The sequence below is a fragment of the Balaenoptera musculus genome, chromosome 3 (assembly GCF_009873245.2).
Source record: "Balaenoptera musculus isolate JJ_BM4_2016_0621 chromosome 3, mBalMus1.pri.v3, whole genome shotgun sequence".
Taxonomy (NCBI): Eukaryota; Metazoa; Chordata; class Mammalia; order Artiodactyla; family Balaenopteridae; genus Balaenoptera; species Balaenoptera musculus.
This window is the reverse complement of record NC_045787.1, coordinates 129751526-129774010: the sequence shown is the minus strand read 5'-3', so window position 1 is coordinate 129774010 and position 22485 is coordinate 129751526. Positions and strand designations below refer to the sequence as shown.

At 48.3% G+C, this 22485-nt stretch overlaps 1 protein-coding gene across 1 annotated transcript in view; it reads right to left on the bottom strand.

Moving 5' to 3' along the window:
- LARP1 (La ribonucleoprotein 1, translational regulator) overlaps positions 1-22485 on the bottom strand; it is a 55183-nt gene that overhangs the window by 6206 nt on the left and 26492 nt on the right. The window contains exons 2-15 of the mRNA XM_036849139.1: positions 15545-15606; positions 15213-15278; positions 14096-14270; positions 13041-13169; positions 12757-12963; positions 12497-12659; positions 11524-11668; positions 7605-7779; positions 7333-7502; positions 4753-5145; positions 3824-3947; positions 3496-3701; positions 2927-3033; positions 1913-2064 (exon numbers count right to left, since the gene is read on the bottom strand). Of these exons, the coding sequence (XP_036705034.1) occupies positions 1913-2064; positions 2927-3033; positions 3496-3701; positions 3824-3947; positions 4753-5145; positions 7333-7502; positions 7605-7779; positions 11524-11668; positions 12497-12659; positions 12757-12963; positions 13041-13169; positions 14096-14219 (2095 nt within the window). The 5' untranslated portion in view covers positions 14220-14270; positions 15213-15278; positions 15545-15606. The remainder of the gene's footprint in view (positions 1-1912; positions 2065-2926; positions 3034-3495; positions 3702-3823; positions 3948-4752; positions 5146-7332; positions 7503-7604; positions 7780-11523; positions 11669-12496; positions 12660-12756; positions 12964-13040; positions 13170-14095; positions 14271-15212; positions 15279-15544; positions 15607-22485) is intronic.

Below are 22485 nucleotides of genomic sequence, written 5' to 3'. Positions count from 1 at the left end.
AAAGGCCCGCGCACCGCAAAGAAGAGTGGCCCCCGCTCGCCGCAACTAGAGAAAGCCCTCGCACAGAAACGAAGACCCAACACAGCCATAAATAAATAAATAAATATTAAAAAAAAAAAAGTCTAAAAATTAAGAACCTTTGCTCTTAAAAGGACATGATCAACAAGGTGAAAAGACAACCCACAGAATGGGAAAAACTATTCGCAAATTATGTTACCTGATAAGGGGCTTGTACTTAGAATATATAAAGAATCATTACAACTTAATAATAAAGACAAACAATCCAGTTAAAAAGTAGACAAAGGATCTGAATAGACATTTCTCCAAAGAAGACATTTCTTACAAATGGCCAATAAGCACATGAAAAAATGCTCAACATTGTTAGCTATCAAAACCGTATCAAATCAAATCAAATCAAAACCATAAAAAGATATCACCGCATACCCACTAGGATGGCTATACTCAAAAAGATAGACTATAACAAGTTTTGGGAGGATGTGGAAAAATCAGAACCCTCACACACTGCTGTTAAGAATATAAAATAGTGCTGCCACTTTGGAAATCAGTCTTGCAGTTCCTCAAAATGTTACACAGAGTTACACTATGGTATGACCCAGGAATCCCACCTCTTCCACTCAAGATAAATGAAAACCTATGTCCACACAAAAACGTGTACAGGAATGTTCAAAGCAGCATTACTCATGATAGACAAAAAGCAGAAACCCAAAATGTCCATTGATTGATGAATGGATAAACAAAATGTGGTATATCCACAGTGGAATGTTGTTTGATAATAAAAAGGAATGAAGTACTGATACATGATACAACATATAATGAACCTTGAAATTATTATGCTAAGGGAAAGAAGCCAGTTACAAAGGACTACATATTGTATGATTCCAGGTATATGAAAAGTCCAGAACAGGCAAATCCATAAAGACAGAGAGCAGAGCAGAGTGGTGGTTGCACAGGCCTGGGAAGAGTTGGGGAGGTGGGGGGATGGGGAGTGACTAGTAAGGGGCACAGGGTTTACTTCTAAGGTAATGAAAATGTTCTAAAATGGATTCTAGTGATGGATGCACAACTCCTAAATATACTAAAAGCCACTGACTGCACTGTACACTTTAAATGGATGAACTGTATGGTATGTAAATTGTTATCTCCATAAATTACACACAGACACTGACACACACACACGCACACATGAAGAGGGAAGTAAGGTAGATGAACCAAGCATTTAGCAGCCTTGTTTTGCTGAATAAAAGGGGGTTGAGTGACTTAATAACTCTAAGTGAGCATTAAGATCGACTCTGAGCATCTTTAGAAACAACCTGACAGAAACCTACAGTTAAAAGCTATCTCCTCTGTGATAAAAGGTAACATGTGAGAGCGTCTAGAGAGGATCTCTCCTTGCAGTCTCATCTGGAGCAGGGGTCAGCCATCTCTTTTTCTGTGAGAGGCTGGAGAGTAAGTATTTTAGGCTTTGCAGGTCACATATGGTCTCTGTCATAAATTCTCTACCTCCCCACCCCACAAGCACTCAAAAATGTAAAAAACTGTTCTCAGCTCCAGGGCCATACAAAGATAGGCTGCTGGCTGGATTTGGTCCACAGGCTGTCACTGTTCTAGAGAATATATGCTGTCTCATGCACACCCTTTTGTGACACTGGTGGTCTTGCCAGACACAGGAAAATTCCTGATATTTTTTTATATAAATAGAGAAAGATCAAGGAACAGGAATGTTCTAAGCACCAGATTCTTTTTGCCTCCTGTATTCCAAAACTACCTGGCCATTATGTCATGTCACTTCTTGCTCTGAGGTTAGAGAAAATAGTCACCTGCTCCACCAGCCCTTACACCGGATCTAAGTGGTGGTCCAGGAAGCTCAGCCCTCTCCCTCTGTGCTTCTTACCGTTAAGGCAGCGCCTACGATACTTGTGGTAGACGTGTTGTGTGAAGCCGTTTTCCTTGAGCAGCTCGTGGGAAGGATGCTGGAACTTGGGCAGCGATTGAGGGGTACAGCCATAGCTGCCAACCGCAGGCGTGCCTTCTGAGGGGCTGGAGCTATAGAGACCATGAAACAGAGAGTGTCACCGGGTTCCTCAGAGCTGCCAGCCATCAAATAGGAGGGGCCTCTCTGGTCTCTTCCAGCAGCCAAGATCCAGCCTCTCACGGTGCAACAAACAGAGAGGCCCAGGTACTGTGCTAGGCCCGTAACTTATTATAGCCATGGGTCTCACTCTCTGTATCAACCTTTGGATGCTTTTTTAACAAAGAGGTCACTGCGGCTCAGAGAGACTGGGAGTCTTGCCCTGGGTCACAGAGCTAATATTTAACTTCCCAGGTCTGTACAATGCCCAAAGCTGAGCTTTTAGCCATTTACTTATCCCGTGTTAACATTTAACTTTCCTTAATGAGCTGTAATGGGTTAACCCAAACATATTTTTCTTAAAACCATGCCTATCTTTGCAGGGAATAGACCGCATAGGTCAGTGGCTCCCAAATCTTGCTTTGGAACTGAGAACACTGGGGTAGTTTTCCTGAGGAAAAGAAAAAAGGAATCTGGGCCCCACTCCCTGAAGCTCAGTCAGGAGATCTAGGGTGGGGTCCAGGAATCTGTATCTTTATTCAACTCCCTAGCTATCTTGAGGGAGGCAGCAGACACCCACTTTTGAAATCAACTGAGCTATCCTCTTGAGAGAATGCCACGTGGCCGCCACACCTCAGAAGGCAGCCTTCCTCTTCCTGGGATCTGGATTAAGCTCTCTAGACTACTCCTGTTTTTTTGGGTTTGGATGAGGGCCCCTCCCTTAAATTTTCTTTAATTTGCAGACCAAAGAGGTTCTCTCTTCTTGGTCCCATCAATGTCATGGCTCTGCTGCCTGCCCTGCAGTCAGCCTGACCTCCCCTCCCCACTGTCCCATACCTGATGGAAGCAGTCCGGGGCCTGTGCTCGCGGGAATCCATCACCCAGCCCACGTGACTCTCCAAGGGTGGGTTCGAGCTGTGTCTGGTCTTCCTTTTCCGAGGCATCTGCAAAGGTCAGTCCGGGACTTGTTACTAATTGTACTCATCCAACTCTGAGGAGCATCAAGCATTTGCAGGACTAAGATTCCCTCCTAGGTGTGAGTTATCTCACAATTTATAAAGCATTTTCATGTCTATTTTCACACGATGTCCACAGCTGTAAGCTAGGAGCTGACACACCTACGTCACAGGTGAGGAGATCGAGGCTTGCTGGTGACATGATCTGCTCAAGGACCCACACCTGGTCAGTCCTCCTTAGGCCTTACCATGGCTACATGCGGCCACCACTCCCACGCCCAGTCCATCTTGCAGATGTGTCACTCAATCCTGGTGAGCCCACCAGCCTAAGAATACGGAGCAGGTGGGGGACGTGGCACTTGCTTGGCTCAAGGCAAGAGAGAGAAGCAGAGCCCTGGAATGCAGTGCAGTGAGCCCAAGACTCTTAGCAGCTCAGCAGGAACGCCTCACCTTAGCATCTAGCGTCCGACCTTCCTTCACCACTGGATAAAACCGTGACGTCTGGCTTGAGTCTTTGAGCTGCGGTGTCCGGGGAGTGCGAGGGGTCCTGGCGTTGCGATAGTTTGGCGACTCTGGGACAGTGGTTGGTAGAGAGCGGGCAATGGTGGAGGGCTCGGGGGCACCGAACAGCTTGTTGGCCAGGGCGTCAGTGGGAACTGCAGAGGCAGAGCGGGGACGGTAAGCAGAGGTAGGCCGGTGAATGCCTGTCCCTGTAGGGCCCCGTCGGACGGCTCCAGACCCTCCCACCCAGGCCAGGGTCGCAGGTGTCACCTCTCACCTTGCTGGAAGCGAGGTGGTCCAGGAGGGACCTCTTGGTTGGGATCCACAGGGGGCTCAGGGGTTAGTGTGTCAAACTGCTCCCGACTGATCATGTTGACTTTCTTGAAGTTCTCGACTTCTTGCTGCAGAGGATATGAGATGGGGGGTGGGGGTCGGGGAGGTAGGGGGAGATGCTGGTAAGAAGACTGCCCTAGCCTGTTTAGGGATCAAGACATGCAGGAAGCTGAAGAGGGCAGCTCCCGCGACCACATACATGGAATTCTGGTCCCCAGGCTCTCAGCTGCCCCATCACTATGCCTCAACCCCAGGTACCCAGGCATGAGTGTGCTAACCCAGAATGGGGGAGTACTTGCCCAGCCCTCTCTGCAGCAGCACTGAGGTCAGGACTCCGGCTCCCCAGGAACGTGCTGTAGACTCCCCCACCCCGATTCTCTTCCTGCAATTCTCTCCTTAACTCCACCAAACACACTACTACTCACAACAGAGGCTCACCAAAGGCCAACCGACCACCACACATACCCACTCTGTAAACAGCTACTACACCAGTTTTGATTGTTTCCAGGTAGCAGTGATTTTTTAAAAGACCTACCTTTCCTCCATATTTCACACTCAAAGCAAGTTCCTCAAAAGGCTTTTAAACTTTTTTATATGCCTAAATATTTAAGAACAGAAATGACAATCCAATCCTTATTCCATTCCTCACACAAGTGTCTAGCCAACTTAAGACATTAACCATGGATGCTCAAGAAGCAGAATAACCACCTCTTACACTGGCACAGTCTACAGTGTTCACGTCGAGCAGCACCCCCTTCTGTTAGATGAGGATGCTGAGGCTCTGTGCCCAAGGTCACAGGGCTCGTCAGCCTTCCTCTTCCACACGCTACAGGCACCCCAGGCCCCGCCACCACTGCTACGCCCAAGACTCACCTTGATCTGGGAATACTCGGGTTCAAACTTCTCAGTCCACAGGTCCTGCTCGTAGTAGAAAAGCCCGTCGTTAATGACCTTGGCCAGCTCAGCGCTCATCTTGGCACGCGAGGTGTGGTTGCCTGTGCGGTCCCCCCCCGGGTGCCGGCGCATGTAAGGTGGTGTCTGGGTGACAATGAGGATCTTGTTGACATCCCGGTCATCAATCTCGTAGTCAGAGTCCTCATCAGACCAGGCGGTAAAGGTGTTCTTCCGCCCATCCATCTGCTCCATTTCCTCGTCAAACAGGAAATCCAGTTCCTCTTGCTCGTCTTGATCCTTGGACGTCAGCTGCTGAGAGGGCAGCTGCTGAGGCAGAGTGGTCGGGTGGAGGAACCTGGGCTCCTCTGACTTCTAACATGGGGGCAGACCGAGGAGAAAGGGAATCACCAGGGAATCACCTTATACCAGGCTCTGTCGCTGTCCCCTGGGAGAAGCCCTGACCCCTCCACATGGGACTGTTACAACTGCGGCCCTGATAATGCCAGCAAGTCACAGCTGTCAGCCTCAGAGTCAGCCTCATGGAAAAAGCATGTCCCATACGAGTCCAGGTTTCTCCGCTCACAGCTCACATCACAGTCATTCACAAACACTGAGATAACAAGTTCCCTGCATGTAGGAACTGCACTCTCATTTACCTAAATATGTATCCTCCACAGCACCTGGCCTGAGAGAGGGTACAAGTTCAATAGGCTGATTCATCCATTTGTCCATCCCCAACACCTCCCAATAAACTGGAAGCTTCATCAGGCAAGAACAACAGCTGCCTTGCCTTCCATTATATCCCCAGTACTTAGACTGGGATCTAGCAACAGCACATGTTCAACTACTTGATAAATGGGCAAGTACCCACTGGTACCAGGCCCTGTACGAAGACCCTGAAAGCAGAATAATGAACAAGACCAGGTCCTTGAATTTACGGAGTTCTCAGTTTAGTGGGAGAAAAAGTCAACCAACCAACCAACTGCAGTGTGTTACGGTAAGGACTATAAATAGGTCTTGTGGGAGTACATAGGGAGTAGCACTTAACCAGTTGGGGGTGGGAGTGGGGACAGTCAGGGAAGGCTTCCCAGAAGAAGTGACTATGAAAGGACGCGCGTAAGTAAGCCAGATGAAGGCAGGGACAAAGATGGTGAGAGGCAAAAAACAAAACAAACAAAAACACAGCATGTCCCAAAGGCAAGAGAAAACAAGACTGCTTTCAGCCAAAACAAAGTATTTCAGAGTGTTGATAGGCTGAATTTACCTGAAATTTTGGAGGTAAAGCATTTGTCTACCCCACAGTATATATCTAAACGTCAATTCCCTGTTGTGCAAAGAGCTTTCTGTATAAACTCTAACCCTATTCTTTTTTGGAAGGTTCACGATAGGTCAGGTGGGAGTAGGGGCTCTAATTCTGGAATGCGGGCTAAGCGTGGCTCCACCTTTCCAAAGCCTTTGCAGTCTGCAGGACTGAACTGAACTCTGTCAGGTCCTTGTGCACTTACTACCCTCTCCTCATGACTCCAGCCTAACCTCTGACACTTTCTGGAAGACCGCAGCCAGAACAGACTGGGAAGCTGGGATATAAACAGGAAGGGAGGACGAAGGAGTTGAGGGAGGTGGTCAAAATGGAAAAGGGAGCACAGAATTCCATAAACCCAAAGTCCAAGGTCACCTCTGAGGCCTCCTCACAAGCCCCAGACCAAGAAGGTCTCCAAAAAAGGGATGGCAATGGGCAGGTGAATGGAGCAAAAGTCTGCTCCTGGGAAAGGGCAGTAATTTTAGTTTGAGGTTGAAACACTTCTCTAACAGGGACTAAATGTGAGCTATTCGTATACTGCTTTACTATTTCTAGAGCAGTCTAATCCCTCCTTACTTCCATCCGAAGACGGAGAAAATGAAGCCTTGAGATATTAAAGCAGCTTCCCAAGGTCACCAGCCAGCAATGACAGGAGACCTGTGTTGTAGTCTAGACTCTATCCAGACCGTGTGTCTGCTCCCTCTCCCTCCCTCTTCAGAAGGTCTGAGGGGCTTATATATGGGACAGTGAGGACAGATTCAGGGGGAAGGCACTGAAAATGCAGCCCCAGGGATTTAGATGGGGCCAAAAGAACAGCCAAGGGACTTCCCTGGCAGCCCAGTGGTTAAGACTCCGCTTTGCCACTGCAGGGAGCATGTGTTCAATCCCTGGTCGGGGAACTAAGATCCCGCATGCCACATGGAGTGGCCAAAAACAAAAAGAACAGGCAAGTATTAAGAAACACTTAATACTTAATGAGACACTGCTGCCAGAGGCTGCATGATCTCCTCCTGTGAAAAATGCCATTCAGGATCTCACGGAGCTAAGGTTGCCCTGAGGGGTGATCGCCACTGGAAATGGACACAGGCCATAACAGCCTTCCTGCAGTCACTGGTGACCTCCAGCTCGCATTACAACCCTGAGCCACCCAGCTTGCCTGCCAGCCCCTACAAGCCCAGAGCTCTGCGCCTTTGCAACACCCCTCCCCACACTCCAGGCCAGGCCCCTAGAACCTAGGGTGGGTGGCAGGCCTCACCCACCTTGGGTCGTGCTGGGGAGGGCCGAGGCCTTTTCTTCACTTCAATCCAGTTCTCAGAATCCAGGTCAGGGAGGCTGGCAGACAGGCCCTTGGGCAGGGTCTTTAGGTTGCTGACCTCCTCTGTTTTAGTTGGCACTGGGGTGACAGCACGGGGAGAGCCAGGCGCCGACTCTAAAGGGTGGAAAGGGGAGATCCTCATCCCTCCAGCCCTCCTCCTGATGGCCAGAGGACAAGGGCAACAGGGAGGCATCCACATGCCAGCAGGGTACCTACCTGTCTCCTTCTGATAGTGCTGGCGGGGGACAAACTCTGGGCAGTTGAGAAGCTGGGAGAAATCAGTCTGGGAATAATCCACTATTGGGGGACCAGGAAGAGGCCATTTCTCTGGCTCCTCCCTCCGGCGGACTTTTTCATCAACGATCTCCACCACCTTGCTGTCCTTTAGGGCCTGCAGGGGAGAAAGAGGGAGAAGATGCAGAGGAAAGACATGGACAGACTGAGATCCTGGAAGCTGGTGGATGACTGAGCCCCATGAGCTCAGGGATAAGTTTAGTGCTGGCAGGAGTATAAGAAAACTGGTACCATCTTCCACGACCAGCGGACGAGTGAGATGTTCAAACTTGTAGGAGGGTACCAACATGAAAAACACACCTGCCCTTTGACCCTGCCATTCTACTTCCAGGAATCAGCCCCAGAGAAATATTTGCACAAACAGGTGACAACATGTGTAAGATCTGGATACAAGGCTGTTCACAGCAACACTGTCTGTAAAAGGAAAAAACTGGAAACTATGCTTGCCACCACATAAGCAATTTAAACCAATTATGGCACATCCATTCAATGGAACACCATTCAGGCTTAAAAATCAGCTTCAAATGTGCTGAGGTGGTAAGAGTCACAAAAAAGCAGGTGTAGGTCAGTAAGTTTAAGATCCCATTGGGGGACTTCCCTGGCGGTCCAGTGGTTAAGACTTCGCCTTCCAGGAACTTCCCTGGTGGCGCTGTGGTAAGACTCCACGCTCCCACTGCAGGGGGCCCAGGTTCGATCCCTCGTCGGGGAACTAGATCCCACATGCATGTCGCAACTTAAAGAGTTCACATGCCGCAACCAAGGAGCCCGTCTGCCTCAACTAAGGAGCCTGCCTGCCGCAACTAAGACCCAGCGCCACCAAATAAATTAATTAAGTAAGTAAAATGAAAAAAAGACTTCGCCTTCCAATGCAGGGGGTGAGGGTTCGATCCCTGGTGGGGGAGCTAAGATCCCACATGCCTTGAGAACAAAAAACCAAAACATAAAACAGAAGCAGTACTGTAACAAATTCAATAAAGACTGGAAAAAAAAAAAAAAAAAGATCCCATTGGTGTTTGAATTTTTAAGAAAAAACATACTAATGCACACAAATTTTTCTAGGATTCACAGGTAAAGTGCTACAGGTGTTTATCTCTGGGAAAAAGGGTGAAAAAAGGAGGGGGGAGAAGAGTTTTCTTCTAAAAATCTTTTAGGGGCTTCCCTGGTGGTGCAGTGGTTAAGAATCTGCCTGCCAATGCAGGGGACACAGGTTCGAGCCCTGGTTCGGGAAGATCCCACATGCTGTGGAGCAGCTAAGCCCGTGCGCCACAACGACTCAGCCTGCGCTCTAGAGCCCGCGAGCCACTACTGAAGCCTGTGCGCCTGGAGCCCATGCTCTACAACAGGAGAAGCCACCGCAACGAGAAGCCCGCGCACCGCAACTAAGAGTAGCCCCCACTCACCGCGACTAGAGAAAGCCGCGACAGCAACAAAGACCCAATGCAGCCAAAAATAAATAAAATGAAATGAATAAATTTATTTTTTAAAAAATTAAAATTAAAAAAAAAAAATCTTTTAAATGGAAGAGGAAAACATTTCAACATGTGACAACATACTCTGTTGGTGAGGCTGGGGAAGAGGCACTCTCATATACTGCTGGTGAGAATGCAAAAGGCACACCCACTAGAAAGGGAATCAGGTAACAGCTAGCAAAATTACATATGCATTTGCCTTTCAGTTCAACCATCCCACTTCTAGAAATCTACACCAAAGACACTGGCTAAAACATGAAAAGATTATATATATATATATATATATATATATATATATACCTGTAAATAAGAATGAGTAGTACCTTTCTTCTACTACTACTACTACTACACGGTCAGCTCCCAGATATATTAAGTGAAAGCAAAAAAAACGTGAAGAAATACATGTGCTTTATGTTACCGTTCATCTAAGAACGGGGAAGTATATAATACACACAGAGGCATTACTTAATTTTTTTAATGGAAAGATTCAAAAAAGGTTGCTTATAGTAAAAGAAAGGGAAAAAGGTGTAAGTAAGAAAATTTTAAGTTGGGCTCCTATGAACATACCATCTGACTTTAGAACCACATAAATGTTTTCTATAAACGTAAAACAAATAAGAAATTAGGGGTAAGAAAGCAAAGTGAAACTAATGAAACTAATATATATTAAGTTAAAGAAACAACCACACAAAAATTATTTCAAGTTGAAAATAGTCACTGACTGTATAAATAGGAAAAAAAACTTTTTAGGAGTAGGAGAGGTACTATAAGTATAATGTACATAAACTGTAGAGTAAAACAAATGAATAGTTATGTTGATGTTGTTAGGAATTAGGATTTTTGGCATGGGAGAAAGTAGTAGTTACAAATAAGATACTTGGGGTTATGTACAGACCCTATAGAAATTTTAATAGAAAATATCAGTATAACCTCATGATGTATTTTATTAAAACAAACAAAAACCTCTAGAAACAACAACCAATCAAGTAGCAATGAACACCGCTACAACTCAAACTGTGGTATCTAAATACCAAAAATACCACTTCCCCAAAATAGAGGACCTAGAGTTCCTTAAAAAAAACGGCCAATTTCAGATCTGGGACAGGAAATGTACAAGATGAACGAGGGTCCCACTGGCCAAAGATGCAACAATTTGATTCAGCATAATAACTACAATAAGTTGAAATAAACAAAATGTTTGAATCTACAAGTTTGTAATGATATTAAATGATACTAATACAAGAAAAACAAACTCGAAACTCACTGTTCACCTTTGAAGGTTATTAGGGATCAGCTCGTAATTCTGAAAACTGGTTAACAAAGGAAAAGATCAAGCACTTACCTGCCCTTCCTGTACAAAGTACATACTTCTTGGTAACCAAATACTTGATAATGCAAAGTACCTCCTTAAAGAGGTATTCCAGCTAACAAATAAAGACAGATTGATAGAATATAAACATTTTGTAGTCCCTAATGAAGTAACAGGCAGTGATTTGCAGCTTATATGGCAAAAAAGAGAACCAAGTGAACCATTAAGTGCCATCTGAGAGAATACATCACTATCTATAAAGTATTCTTGACGAGGAGGGGGAAAAAAAAAAAAACAACCAAAACCTGAATCTCATCAGGCCACTCAATAACCAATTTACAAAAAAGTTTCGAGTACAGAAGAACATGTGAAATGATACCACTCTGTCCTATGGAAAATTCTACAAGATATACAATCTAGCATATTCAAAAAATAAACTGCAAGGAAAAAGAGAGGGAGAGGAGGAGACTTAATAAGACAATATATTGGTCTTATCTGGATCCTGATTCTCATAAACTACCAAAACAAAACATTTTTGACAAGTGGGGTGAATTTGCAACTGACCAGATATTTGGTGATATTAAAGAACTGTTAATATTTTTACATGCAATAATGATATACTGATTTTTTTTTTTAAACAGGCCTTTATCTTTTAGAGACAGATACTGAAACATGGATGAAATGTCAGATTACCGGAGATTTCCTTCAAAGTAATTTGGGAAAGGAAACATGAGGAGACAGATGGAATAAGACTGGTCATGAGCTGATAGATGCTGAGGCTGGGTGATGGGCTCATTATACCATTGTGTCTACTTTTGTAAATTTTCCATAATAAAGGGATGGGTGGGGGGAGAAGAAAGAGAGAAAGAGAGAAAGAGAGAAAGAGAGAGAGAGAGAGAGAAGGGGAAGGGGGAGGGACAGAGAGGCTGGCCGAGCCTTAGAATCTTAGCATAAGTAATGAGATGGGGACTCTTCCAGGGTTTTCTGCCTTGGCCCAAATTCCAGCTCCTTAAGTAAGGATGTTTCTTTCCTCTGCACCCCAGCCCCAGGGAGGGAGACATACCGCAAAAATGAGTGAAATGTCAGTGGTAAGGGCCTGTACTCGGTGGAAGGACGCAATAAGTGTGATGGGAAGGAAACCGTCAGCATCCATTTTCCGTCGCAGGAAGAAGTCTCGCTCTAAATTGTCCACGCTGAAGTAGTATTCACTGGGTGGAGGGGAGAAGAAGTGTGATTGCTTCATCATTTGTGAACATGCCTTCCTTGTTCTGTACACTCCAGGAAGCTCACACAGCCTCTGACCAACCCCGTCCCTACTGTACTTACAGTCCTAAAGGCTGAAAAGAGATGATGTTACCCTTTCATGGCTCCCTAACCTTGGGTCAAACTGCTCTCTGCCCTTCAGCCTCTTTGTATGCCTGACAAGCTCCTCATCCTCCTGTAAAACCCAGTCCCAATACTGTTGGTCACTTTCTCTTCTGCTCCTAAGCCACTTATCACACTCTTCTGCAATGATCTGTTTCCTTGTATGGCTCCCCCACTGGACTGAGAAACAACATATTAGAGAGGCTAGGAGCTAAGGTTTTGCAAATCAGACAGAAATGGACTCAAATCTGTGCCTTGTCACTTACCAGTTAGGCAAGTTACTGGGCCTGTATGCTCATCAATAAAAAGGGGATAAAACCCAGCTCATAAAAATTAAATAGACAACTATAGGACTAAATAAGAGAATGCCTATAAAGCACTGAGCACTGAGCCTCACCAATAATGCTAGCATTCTGACAATGCTGCCATTACAAATAAAGGGATAAAGCGGAGTAGAATCTAGACATTTTCTCTCCTTTTAAAAAAATTAACTAATTAATTTTTTAAATAGTAGTATAGTTCTCTCAAGTTACCTTTTTCAGCTCCAGCCAGAGGCAGCAACTGCTGCTAGCACCAGAAGGGCCTGCACAGCCCTACTCTACCAGGCTACCATCCTCGGGCAGCCCCCAATCCTACCCATGTCTCCAGGAGGAAGGCGCCTGTCCACTTACATCTGGCGCTTGATGTAGTCTTTAAGCAGCTCCTGGTCCACGCTGTAAAGCTCAGTACTGCTGACATTGTCAAAGTAGTAGGTGATGTTGTTCATGTACTTGGGGGTGCGCGGCCCCTCTGCACCATCAAACTTTCGGTAGCCAAACTGGTAGTCAAAATGGGCTAAGGGGGAAACGGGCGTCATGAGGGAGAGGAGATCCCTGCCCGCCCCCCACCGCACTCCCTCGGACATCCCGGAGCCCAAAGGGGCCTCACGTACTTCGAGTGCCACCCCGGCCGCGTCCCCGGCCGCGACCACGCCCCCGTCCACGGCCACGGAAGGAAGCCCGCGCCCCACCAGCCCCATCACTCTTCACACTCGATGTCTCATCCTGGTCGTGCCAGGCAGGCTCCGATTTGGTCTCTGCTTGCCAGGCTGGGGTGGGGGGGGCCACGGGCACGGGCACGTAGGTGGCAGGCTCAGACCCTATGGGGAGAGAGGGCACCGGGTCAGGCCTGAGGAGGAGCCCCATGCCCAGGCCCTCCATAGTGGGAGGCGCATACCTTTGATCTCCCCGCGGTTGGCAGGTGTGTGTCGTGGCTCCGGCGGGCGAGTAGGGCGAGAGGCCAGTTTCTCTCTGGGCACTTCAGGCTTCATGTCTATTTGCAACGGAACCCACTTGTGTTTGTTCCCTGGAGGACAGCATGGGTACAAGAAAGGCTTGAAGGAGAGGTCCCTCCTGGCCATCCCTACCCCCAACACTTCTGTCCCTGTCTGGGGTTTCAGGCCTGAATCACCATCTGGTGACTTTGGGCAAACTCCTTTCCCTCACTGGACCTCATTTTCATCTCTAAAATAAGAAGGTGGTGGACTTCACTGTGATGGACACTCTTGGTTGACTCCCAATATCAATTTCTCCACCGTCAAGAGAACCCCCTCTGGAACCAGACACATGGCAGCCCAGAATCAAGACTGCACCTTCAGCCTCCCTTAGACACGTGCCAAAATTCTGCCCAGGGGAGCTGAGTGGAAGCAGTCAATTCCAGGGTGAGTCCCTAAAAGGCAGGGAGCTACTCCCCCCTTTCCCCATCCTGCTAGGTGGAGTGAGTCACCTGGAATGAGAAGAGCCAACACACAGCAAGACAAAGGAATCAAAGAGCTGCACCTGGCCTACTTCCACCCAGCTCTCAGGTGAGAGAAATTACCTTCCATCCTGGTTAAACCACTGTTCCTTTGGATATGTATGAGAGCAGCCAAACCTGTACTCTAGCCATTTCAGCCAGAGCAATGGCAACTCCTGTCTTTAAATGAAATCTAACATGGGACAGCAATACATCAAGACACACAAAGAACACTCTGAGGCAGAGACCCCCGCCCCCGTCTTCTGCACTGCTAGAGCCCCAGGGCTGAGGACAGGGCTTACCAAATGCTTGTTAAAGAAAAGGAACTGATGGACAGATAGTTGGAGTGAAGCTTGCTGACCCAGTGGCCTACACCCATCAGCCTCCCAAGGACTTCTTGCGGGGGGCTCCTGAGATTGCTCCAGCAGCCCTGGCGTTCTGACATTTCCTGGTTCTGCCCTACCACCTTCTCCCGAGTCCTGCTCCAAGTCACTCACCTTTCTTCTTCTGCCCGCCTCGCTGGTAGTCCTCGTCCCCATTCTTCTCCTCCCCCGATTCATCTGATTTGGTTTTCGGGCTCTCCTTACTATCACTCCCCTCTCCTTTCTCCTGTTCCTTCATGTCCTTTTTGGGTGGCAGCTTGCGGGCAGGCTGAGACTTGTGGGACTGTGGCTGCAGCGGGAAGCAGAGGAACAGGGAGGTGATGTGAGTCTGAGAGCCTCTTGGGATGGGAAAGAAGGGAGCTCCCCGTCACTGGAAGGACGGGGTTGAGGAGCTGGAGCATGTGACGGCAGGTTGGGCTGGATGTATTCTAAGGTCCTACTTTCATGCCTGAGATGCTTTTGCTGGGAAGAGTAGTCAAACAGGCAGGAGGTAGAGGACAACCTGTCTCTCCAGCTTCCTTAAGTCTAAATGACAGAGACAACCCCCAGGGCCGGGGCTGCAGCCTGCAACAAACAATTGTTTTACTCCCTACAACAGGACCACATAGTTCAGGTCACCTGTGGGACAGAGGAGATGCTGGCCCCTGGTCTGTCCACACCAACCCTGTCTGTGAACTGAAGGCCAGTGGCCAGAGCTGGTGAGGGACCTAGCTGTCAGCCCAGAATGAAAGTGCTGGGAAGGAGAGGACTGACCAGGAGTCCATCTTCTGCTAGGGCTCAGGAAAGTTATATAAGCTTCCCCGTGACCTGTGGTCTGGAGGCGGGTACCTGGCCTAATGACCACTTGACAGGCAATCCAAGTGCAGCGATGGAGAACACAGGCTTTGGAACAATACAACACACCTGACTTCCAATCCCCACTTGGCCATCAAGGGCCAATAATTAACCTTCCCCAGCCTCAGTGGCCTCATCTGTAAAATGGGAATTACTGAAGGACCTATCTAGGAGTCACTGAGGGTTAGATGAAATGATGAAAAAACAGCACTTGGCAGTCCCTGACACACAGCTAGGGTGCAAAGAATGATTCTTAGCTATTTCAATGTTGCCCATATTGTACCAACCACGCCTCTTAAAAAAACAGAAAGGTAACACCTGAGGCTCTGAAAGCTTGAGGCCAAATGTGAACATGTAGACAGAATTCAAACCTGCCCATCCCTCCCCACAGACTCACCTGCACACTCTTGTGGGCTATCTCTCCAGGTGTTGGCCAGTTGATTGCATCTCCAAAGTCACCAACCTGCAAGGCATATTCTATGAGGGCTCCAGGGTAACCCTGCCTCCACCATTCAGGCCCTCATCCAAAATACAGCTCCACCGAGAGATCAGAGGCCAAAATCAGTTTGTCCACGAGGACCATCCACAATGTAGAGACCCAGAAAAAGTGCCCCTGCTATTCAGAGAGAACCCAGAAGTACCTTGCAGCCCAGAAGCACTCACTACAACAGAAAAGAGGCTACCACCTCCAGGAAGTCCCTGCTTGGGTTGGCAACTCCTATTTCTTACCTTGCTACCTTTGCGCTGTTTAGGAACTGCTGCCCTCACCACCTTGGCCGGAGCAGCATGTTCTGTAGGAACAAGAAGGGAGAGATAGTTATGCAGAGCCCATGGGAGGGGCCCACGGCCAGCTCCTCAACCTCATCACTACCCAACTCCACCAAGCAACCTGCAGCTTCCCAAAGGAGGAAGACGTGGTGGGGATGGGAAGGACACATGCTCAAACACCTCTTTCTGAAGAAATCATGGGAAGTGCGATCATGGAAGGAGCAAGCAGCCGAAACCCCAAGAACTCAACTCGGAGGACTCTCACAGCTCTATACCCTCTTGTGAAAAAGGGACCTGAGTCCATGCCAGGGTTTGCTCTGTAATTCAGGGCTCCTGAATTGCCCCAGATTCCATAAAGGGATCTGAAAGACCCTCTCTGGCTCTAACATTCTAGAAGTCTGTGTGTGAGCAGACTTAGGAAGGCAAGATACAAACCCTAAGTGGGCAATCCAAGGACCTCTTCTAAGCCCCACATGTCAGGGCCAGCCCTGTCCTCAGTGACCTGTGGTCAACAGAAGACTGAGCCATTCAGAGAAGATGTGCCTGCCTTCCAAGTTTCTAAAGAAAAAGTGAGACCCCCATTTGACTCAATGGTTCCACCTTTAGGGATTTATCCTAAAGATACAAATTAGACAAGTGTTTAGGGTTATGTGCAAAGATGTTGAAAGGGCTATTCATAATTTCAAAAAAACTGAAAACAATACATGTCCAATAGCAGGGAACTGGCTAAATAAAAGTTCAACAACTTTTAGAATGGTCATAAAAAGATAATGATCTCTACTGATATGAAAAGATAAACACAATAAATGAGAAAAGTTATAACCCTATTTTTGTAAAGTAAGTAAAAAACGTATACGTACACATACACACAGTAGAAACTCTAGAAGGAGATATAACCGAGTATTACCAGGAGTTAAGTAGTATGTTTACAGTGATTTAATTTTGTTTGGGGTTCTCCAGTAGTTTCAACAAGGGCAGACGGGGATTTTTATTTTTTATTTTTTAATTTTCTTTGGCTGCACTGCATAGCATGCAGGATCTTAGTTCCCCAGCCAGGGATCAAACCCACGCCGCCTATAGTGGAAGTGCGGAGTTTTAACCACTGGACTGCCAGAGAAGTCCAGGGGCTTTTTAAAAAGAAAAAAAAATTTTTTTAAGGCAGTGGCTCTAATAGGTCTGATCCTTCCTACACCTACACTTATTTTTCCAACTTGGTTCTGAAGACCAAGAGTTTCTGAACCCTTCCTCCCCCAGAGATCCACGGGAAAAGATACATACCCTGGGGCTCTGCTCACCCACTGCTCACCCGTCACTTTGCCTCCATTGTTGGCCAGCCATGCCAGGGGTCAGGAGCTGCCCCCAGTCCCTGAGCAGAGAAATTTGTCCGTCTGGTCTCAAAAGGAATGTTCTACGCCTTGATCAGACGCGTGTTCCCTTAACGAGTAGAGAGAGTCCTTGCCTGACTCCTAACTGTGAGGCCACTGCATTCTTGGCTTCCACCCCATACCGGAGCCACTGCCCCCTCAAGACACCCCACATGCCACAGGAGAGCTGGGGCTCTGTAACCCAACCCACAGCATCCCCCATTCCCAGTGCTGGGCAGTGGAGAACCAGAAAACCCCTCTCAGTCCCAAGAGGATGAAGCCCTGAGGCCCAGGGAACTACTTAGTCCACACTGATTTTCTTGCTAATTCTGGTTTGGCCCAGAGAAGGCTAATACCACCTAGTTCCCTGACTAGGACCAGCAGGGGCAGCCACGAGAAGATCACCTCCCTCGGCTACACACGAGCTGTGGCAGCAGTCACTTCTCCAGGGACCCAGCCTCCACACTCCAACAGCACCGCCTGCATGCTACCAGTACAACAGCACGCCAAAAGGCCTGCAACGTCAACTTCATCAACACAAAGTTGGAAAGGGGGGTCAGTCAGAGGGCAAGGTGTTCCTGAAAACTACTGGAAAAGGTTTAAGGCAAAGTTTTTCAGGTCACTGTCTATTTCCTCTAATAAAAACTCCTTCAAAATTGGGAGGAATCAGATCCTGTAATCACCCTGCCTGACATTCTGTTCACCAAGATCACAAAGGGACATGGTAAAGTACTAAAACTTCAGTCTCCAATTAATGGGAGTGCCCTACTGCCACCGAAAGAGCCCACTGATTCCCTACTCCCCCACAATCCCAAGCTGACCAGGGGAACGTGACAACACAGGGGTTAGGGGCACCCACCCCCGACATAGTCGAAAAATCCAATCGCACATCATGTGGGGCTGCTTTTACTATTGAAAAAAAACACATATAAGTGGACCCACACAGTTCAAACCTGTGTTGTTCAAAGGTCAACTATATTTTCTATATTGCTTGTTCCAGAAAGATCCTAAAGCTGCTGATCTTTTGGAAAAAAAGCTACCTAGAAGGGCCAGATCTACGAGGTCTAAGAAGCGGGAAACTAGGGGAGGTTTAGGGGGAGAAGGCACGTGGGTGAGTCAACCTCATCGGGTTGTGGTAAAAAGAACTGGTAAGAGGAAAGGAAAAGCTGGAAATGAAACAGGGATGAGTGCAGGTGAAGTGAGATGGGGCCGGGTAAGATGGGAGAAGGCCTGCAGGATGGGGCTGGCCAGAGGGAACTACTAGGTTTCAGGCCTTAGTGCCAGGAGAAGAGGCGAAGGCCAAATATTTATTGTGAGGCTGGCATCATCTCCTAGAGATGAGCAAAGTATCTAAAAAGACAGAATTTACCCTGATCGCAAAGAACTTCTACCTTGGGAAACAAGGTAATTTGTAGGGGCTTAGGGGCTGCATTACTGGAGTTCATACCCACCTGCTGCCATATACCTGGCCATTAGGTCGACCTCCTTGGAGGAGTCCAACCAGATCCTAGGCCAAGTGCCCTGGCTCTGCACTCTCACTGCGTTGTGTTAGGTGCCTGGTTACTTATCTACCATTCAGCCCACCCCAGCCCTTAAGAGCAGGTACCAGGGTGCTTTCATAGCAGTGATCCCAGAGTCTAGCTCAGGGCCTGGCAACACGGCTGACGTTTGTTTAATGAATGGAGAGTTCACACACCCATCTCCTCTAGGATTTCACACTAGAGAAGAAAAGAAGCTTTGCTTTCCAGTTGCTAGTTCCTGAGTCTGTGGCCTCAACCCTCAGCCGGAGCCTTCCCCCCGGCAGAGAAACAAGTATCCTAGGCACTGCTGGATCCCAGGGGAACCCAGGCCCCAGCCCTGCCTTGACTCCGGAGGCAACTGATCACCTGAAATCAGTCTTGGGTCCTAGTCCAGACCCCAATACTCACCAGTTGTATAACCTTGGAGACACTACCTACCACCCTTCCTGGGGCCTCCCTCACCTTCCTCAACTGAACAAAGGGAATTCACATCTAGAGGTAGAGGGAAGAAAAGGTAAGATCTCAACCGATGAGACTTCTCATGAAAGCAGAAGAGATGCTAGCAACAAGCCGTGGTCATAATATTAACGGATCACTTACTAGATGCCACACACTGTTAATATTAACACTGTTAGTATTAATATTTTTTTTAATAAATTTATTTATTTTTTTTAATTTTTAGCTGCACTGGATCTTCGTTGCTGCGCACGGGCTTTCTCTAGTTGCGTCGAGCGGGGTCTGCTGTTCGTTGTGGTGCACAGGCTTCTCATTGCGGTGGCTTCTCTTGTTTTGGAGCACTGGCTCTAGGCACGCGGGCTTCAGTAGTTGCAGCACGCAAGCTCAGTAGTTGTGGCTCACGGGCTCTAGAGTGCAGGCTCAGTAGTTGTGGCACACGGGCTAAGTTGCTCCGCGGCATGTGGGATCTTCCCGGACCAGGGCTCGAACCCGTGTCCCCTGCACTGGCAGGCGGATTCTTAACCACTGCGCCACCAGGGAAGCCCAACACTGTTAGTATTAATATTAACGGATCACTTACTAGATGCCACGCACTGTTCTAATGCTGAGTTAGTTTCTCTAATTGGTCTCATTTTACAAATGAGAAAACCAAGGTACATGGTGGAAAGGTTATTTACCAAGATCACAGCCAGCAAGGAACAGAACAGGATTTGAAGCTAAGCAATCGGACTCTAAATCCTGTGCTCTCAGCCACTTGGAGGACGGTCCAAATTACCTCCTCATCGTGGCCAGTAGGGCAGGCCCTCAATGGCTGGGCTGCAGGGTATCATTCTACACACTGGAGAAAACCAAGGCCCACTGCAGGGAAACCTAAGGTCACAGAGCAAGGCAAGCGACACTCCTAGGATTGGACACTGGCAACCTGACAATCCCCTCTCCTGCACCCAGAGAGAGACAAGGGAAATTGCCACCAAGCCGGCCCGGAAGAAGCCCCACATGTGGCACCCCCCCCAGTCCCGTGAGGAAAGAGGCATTGCTTCCAGGCCCGCTTCCCAGTCCCTCCACTTCAGCATCTGCCCCAGTGAGGATGGGGGGTGGGGGCGGGGGTAAGCCCCCAGCTGACATGGATTCTGCCCCCACCACTGCCTGAGCTACAGCCCAGGACCCTCACTGTGGAAGGCAGAGACACCATTTAAGGGCAGGGAGAGAGGCCAGTAGGAGTCTAGATTACATCACCCACCTGTGCCCGTCCCTCCCAGGACAGCCTGGGGACAGAGTCAGAAAAGCCTGATGTATTTTCAGCTGTCATCCAGCCTGGGGGTGTGGTGGAGTCACAGAGGAGGAGCTTGGGGACCCTGGTCTTTTCATCCCATCCTCACTGATCCCAACGTCACCCCCACCCCCAGCAGGAACACTCTTTTACAGAATAAAAAAAAAAAAATGCTGTGTTAACCATCTTCACCTTCTTCACTGATTCCTACCGCTGCCACCACCTCTCAGAAGCCTCTCTCTATCCAGCCTTCCCACCCCAAGTTCCCCCAGACCTGCAGATGAAACACGGGAGGGGGCTGAAGGGTGCCCTTATGGAAAGGAGTGGACAGAGAGAAGAAACCTTCGGAAGGTCCGATCATCTTGAGGCTCCGCTCAAAGGAAGCTTCTGAAGAGTCTGCGCCCCTTGGCCTGGGAGGAGGGGCAGGGGCGGCGGGCTCTGGTCACATGATACCACCTGGCCCAGCCCAGCTCAGGCTCGGGCCCCAGTCAACTATCTATAGCCTGCAGTGACTCTCCCTGCCCAGACACGGACTCTGCTGTCCTGGGGTGGCTGTGGTCACTCCCACTACTGGTACCAGTCCCTGAAGTCCCACCCCAAAGCTAATTAACTAATCATCATCACAGCTGAAATATATCAGCAGGCAGTGAAGCCTCTGGCCTCCGAGCACCAGCTCCCTAACCCAGCCTTTCCGAAGAGCACATCTGGTTCTAGTTAGAATGGTGATCGTAATAACCACCTTTTACTGGGTACTAAGTGCCAAGAACTGGTTTAACTTGCTATGTGTAATTTCACATAATTGTTTCAGAAAGACATTCCAGTTGTTCGGAAAATGAAACTGACGGAAGAGACTTGCCCAGGGTCACACAGTATGTATTCTGTGTGACACACAGATCTCAGCATAAATTCTTCTCAAGTCCTTCCCTAATTGCCCAACTAGCAACTCTGGATCAAGTTCTAATTCAGTCTATCACGTGGGATCTTCAGAGTACTCATTAGCCCCCGAAATGGTTGCATTTTTGTGCATCTCAACCCCACTAGACTAATCAATTGCTGAGTCCATACACTATCCATGCAAAATGCCAAAGTTCTTCTTCACATGCAGTAGCTCATTTATTTTTCACAACCACGCTAGGAGCTAGGAGGCAGGTAAGATGATGAAGACTCCCAGTTTAAAGATGAGGAAACTGAGGCTCAGAGAGCCCACCTGCCTAGTAGGTAGCAGAGATGGATTGAAACCCAGGTACAGCCTGACTCCACCTTGGGCTTCACCAGCCGGCAACGTGCTGGATGTGTGGACGACGACTGGGAGCTCCACAAGGGGAGGGATCTTTCCTGCGTTTCTCACTGGCCGCTGGAACCCAGGACTGCAGCCTGTACATGGCTGGCCCACAGTAAATATTTGCTGAAATAAGAAATTTACTTCGGGATGGGTGCTTCTTGAAGGACTTTCCAGAGCGTTCTTTTCTGGGAAAAGAGGTTAATTACCCCTTTGCATTATGTCTGAACAGCACAGCTCTGCAGTCTGGCAACTGCAACCCCTTTGGAGTCTAGACCTATGCCCTGTTCTCCTTCAAGTTGTAATCAGCGTGCTTCAACCCAAACACCAGACGTCGGCTGTGGAAAACAGAACAGAGAGAGTGTGCAGCAAACAAAACAGCACAGGAACTCCCCAGAGGTCCCAGACTTAAGCCGCCAGGCCCCGGGCTACACCATAAATCACAAGGCTGGCTGGCTGGCTGGCTGGCATGGCAAGCTGGGAAGCACAGACACCAGCTAAGAGGGCAGCACCCACTCAAGCGCAGTCGCAAGGCCACCCATGAACACAAGCTTATGTTGCCAGAGCTTCCGAGTTTTCAAGAAAGGTAGAAAAATAAGTTTGACATGGAAGGGACATTTTCTGCTTTCTAAATACTGTTAATGAATTCACGTTAAAAAACAAAACCCTTCTTCAAGCCATATCCAGCTTGTGGGCTCCTGCACGCTCTCCTAAGCCCTGCCGGAGGAGCAGGCTCATCACCCAGCAGCTGGGCCCTGGATTTCGGAGCCAGTCCTCGGGCAGGCTGCAATGCTCTGTTGCCCCACTGACTCCACTGTCCTTCTGTGGGAGGCTGCTGACATCAAAGCTGGTTTTCCCTTGTCCCTGTGGTCACCCACCACACCTGAGGTAATGCAAACTCATTTTTACTGTCCTAAGTCTAAGGCATTCTCTGCTGCATGAGGCTTCTGAATCTCCAAGAAATTACTTTGGATTATCCCTGTTATTGGAGTGAAGAGGCTGGAAGGGACCTG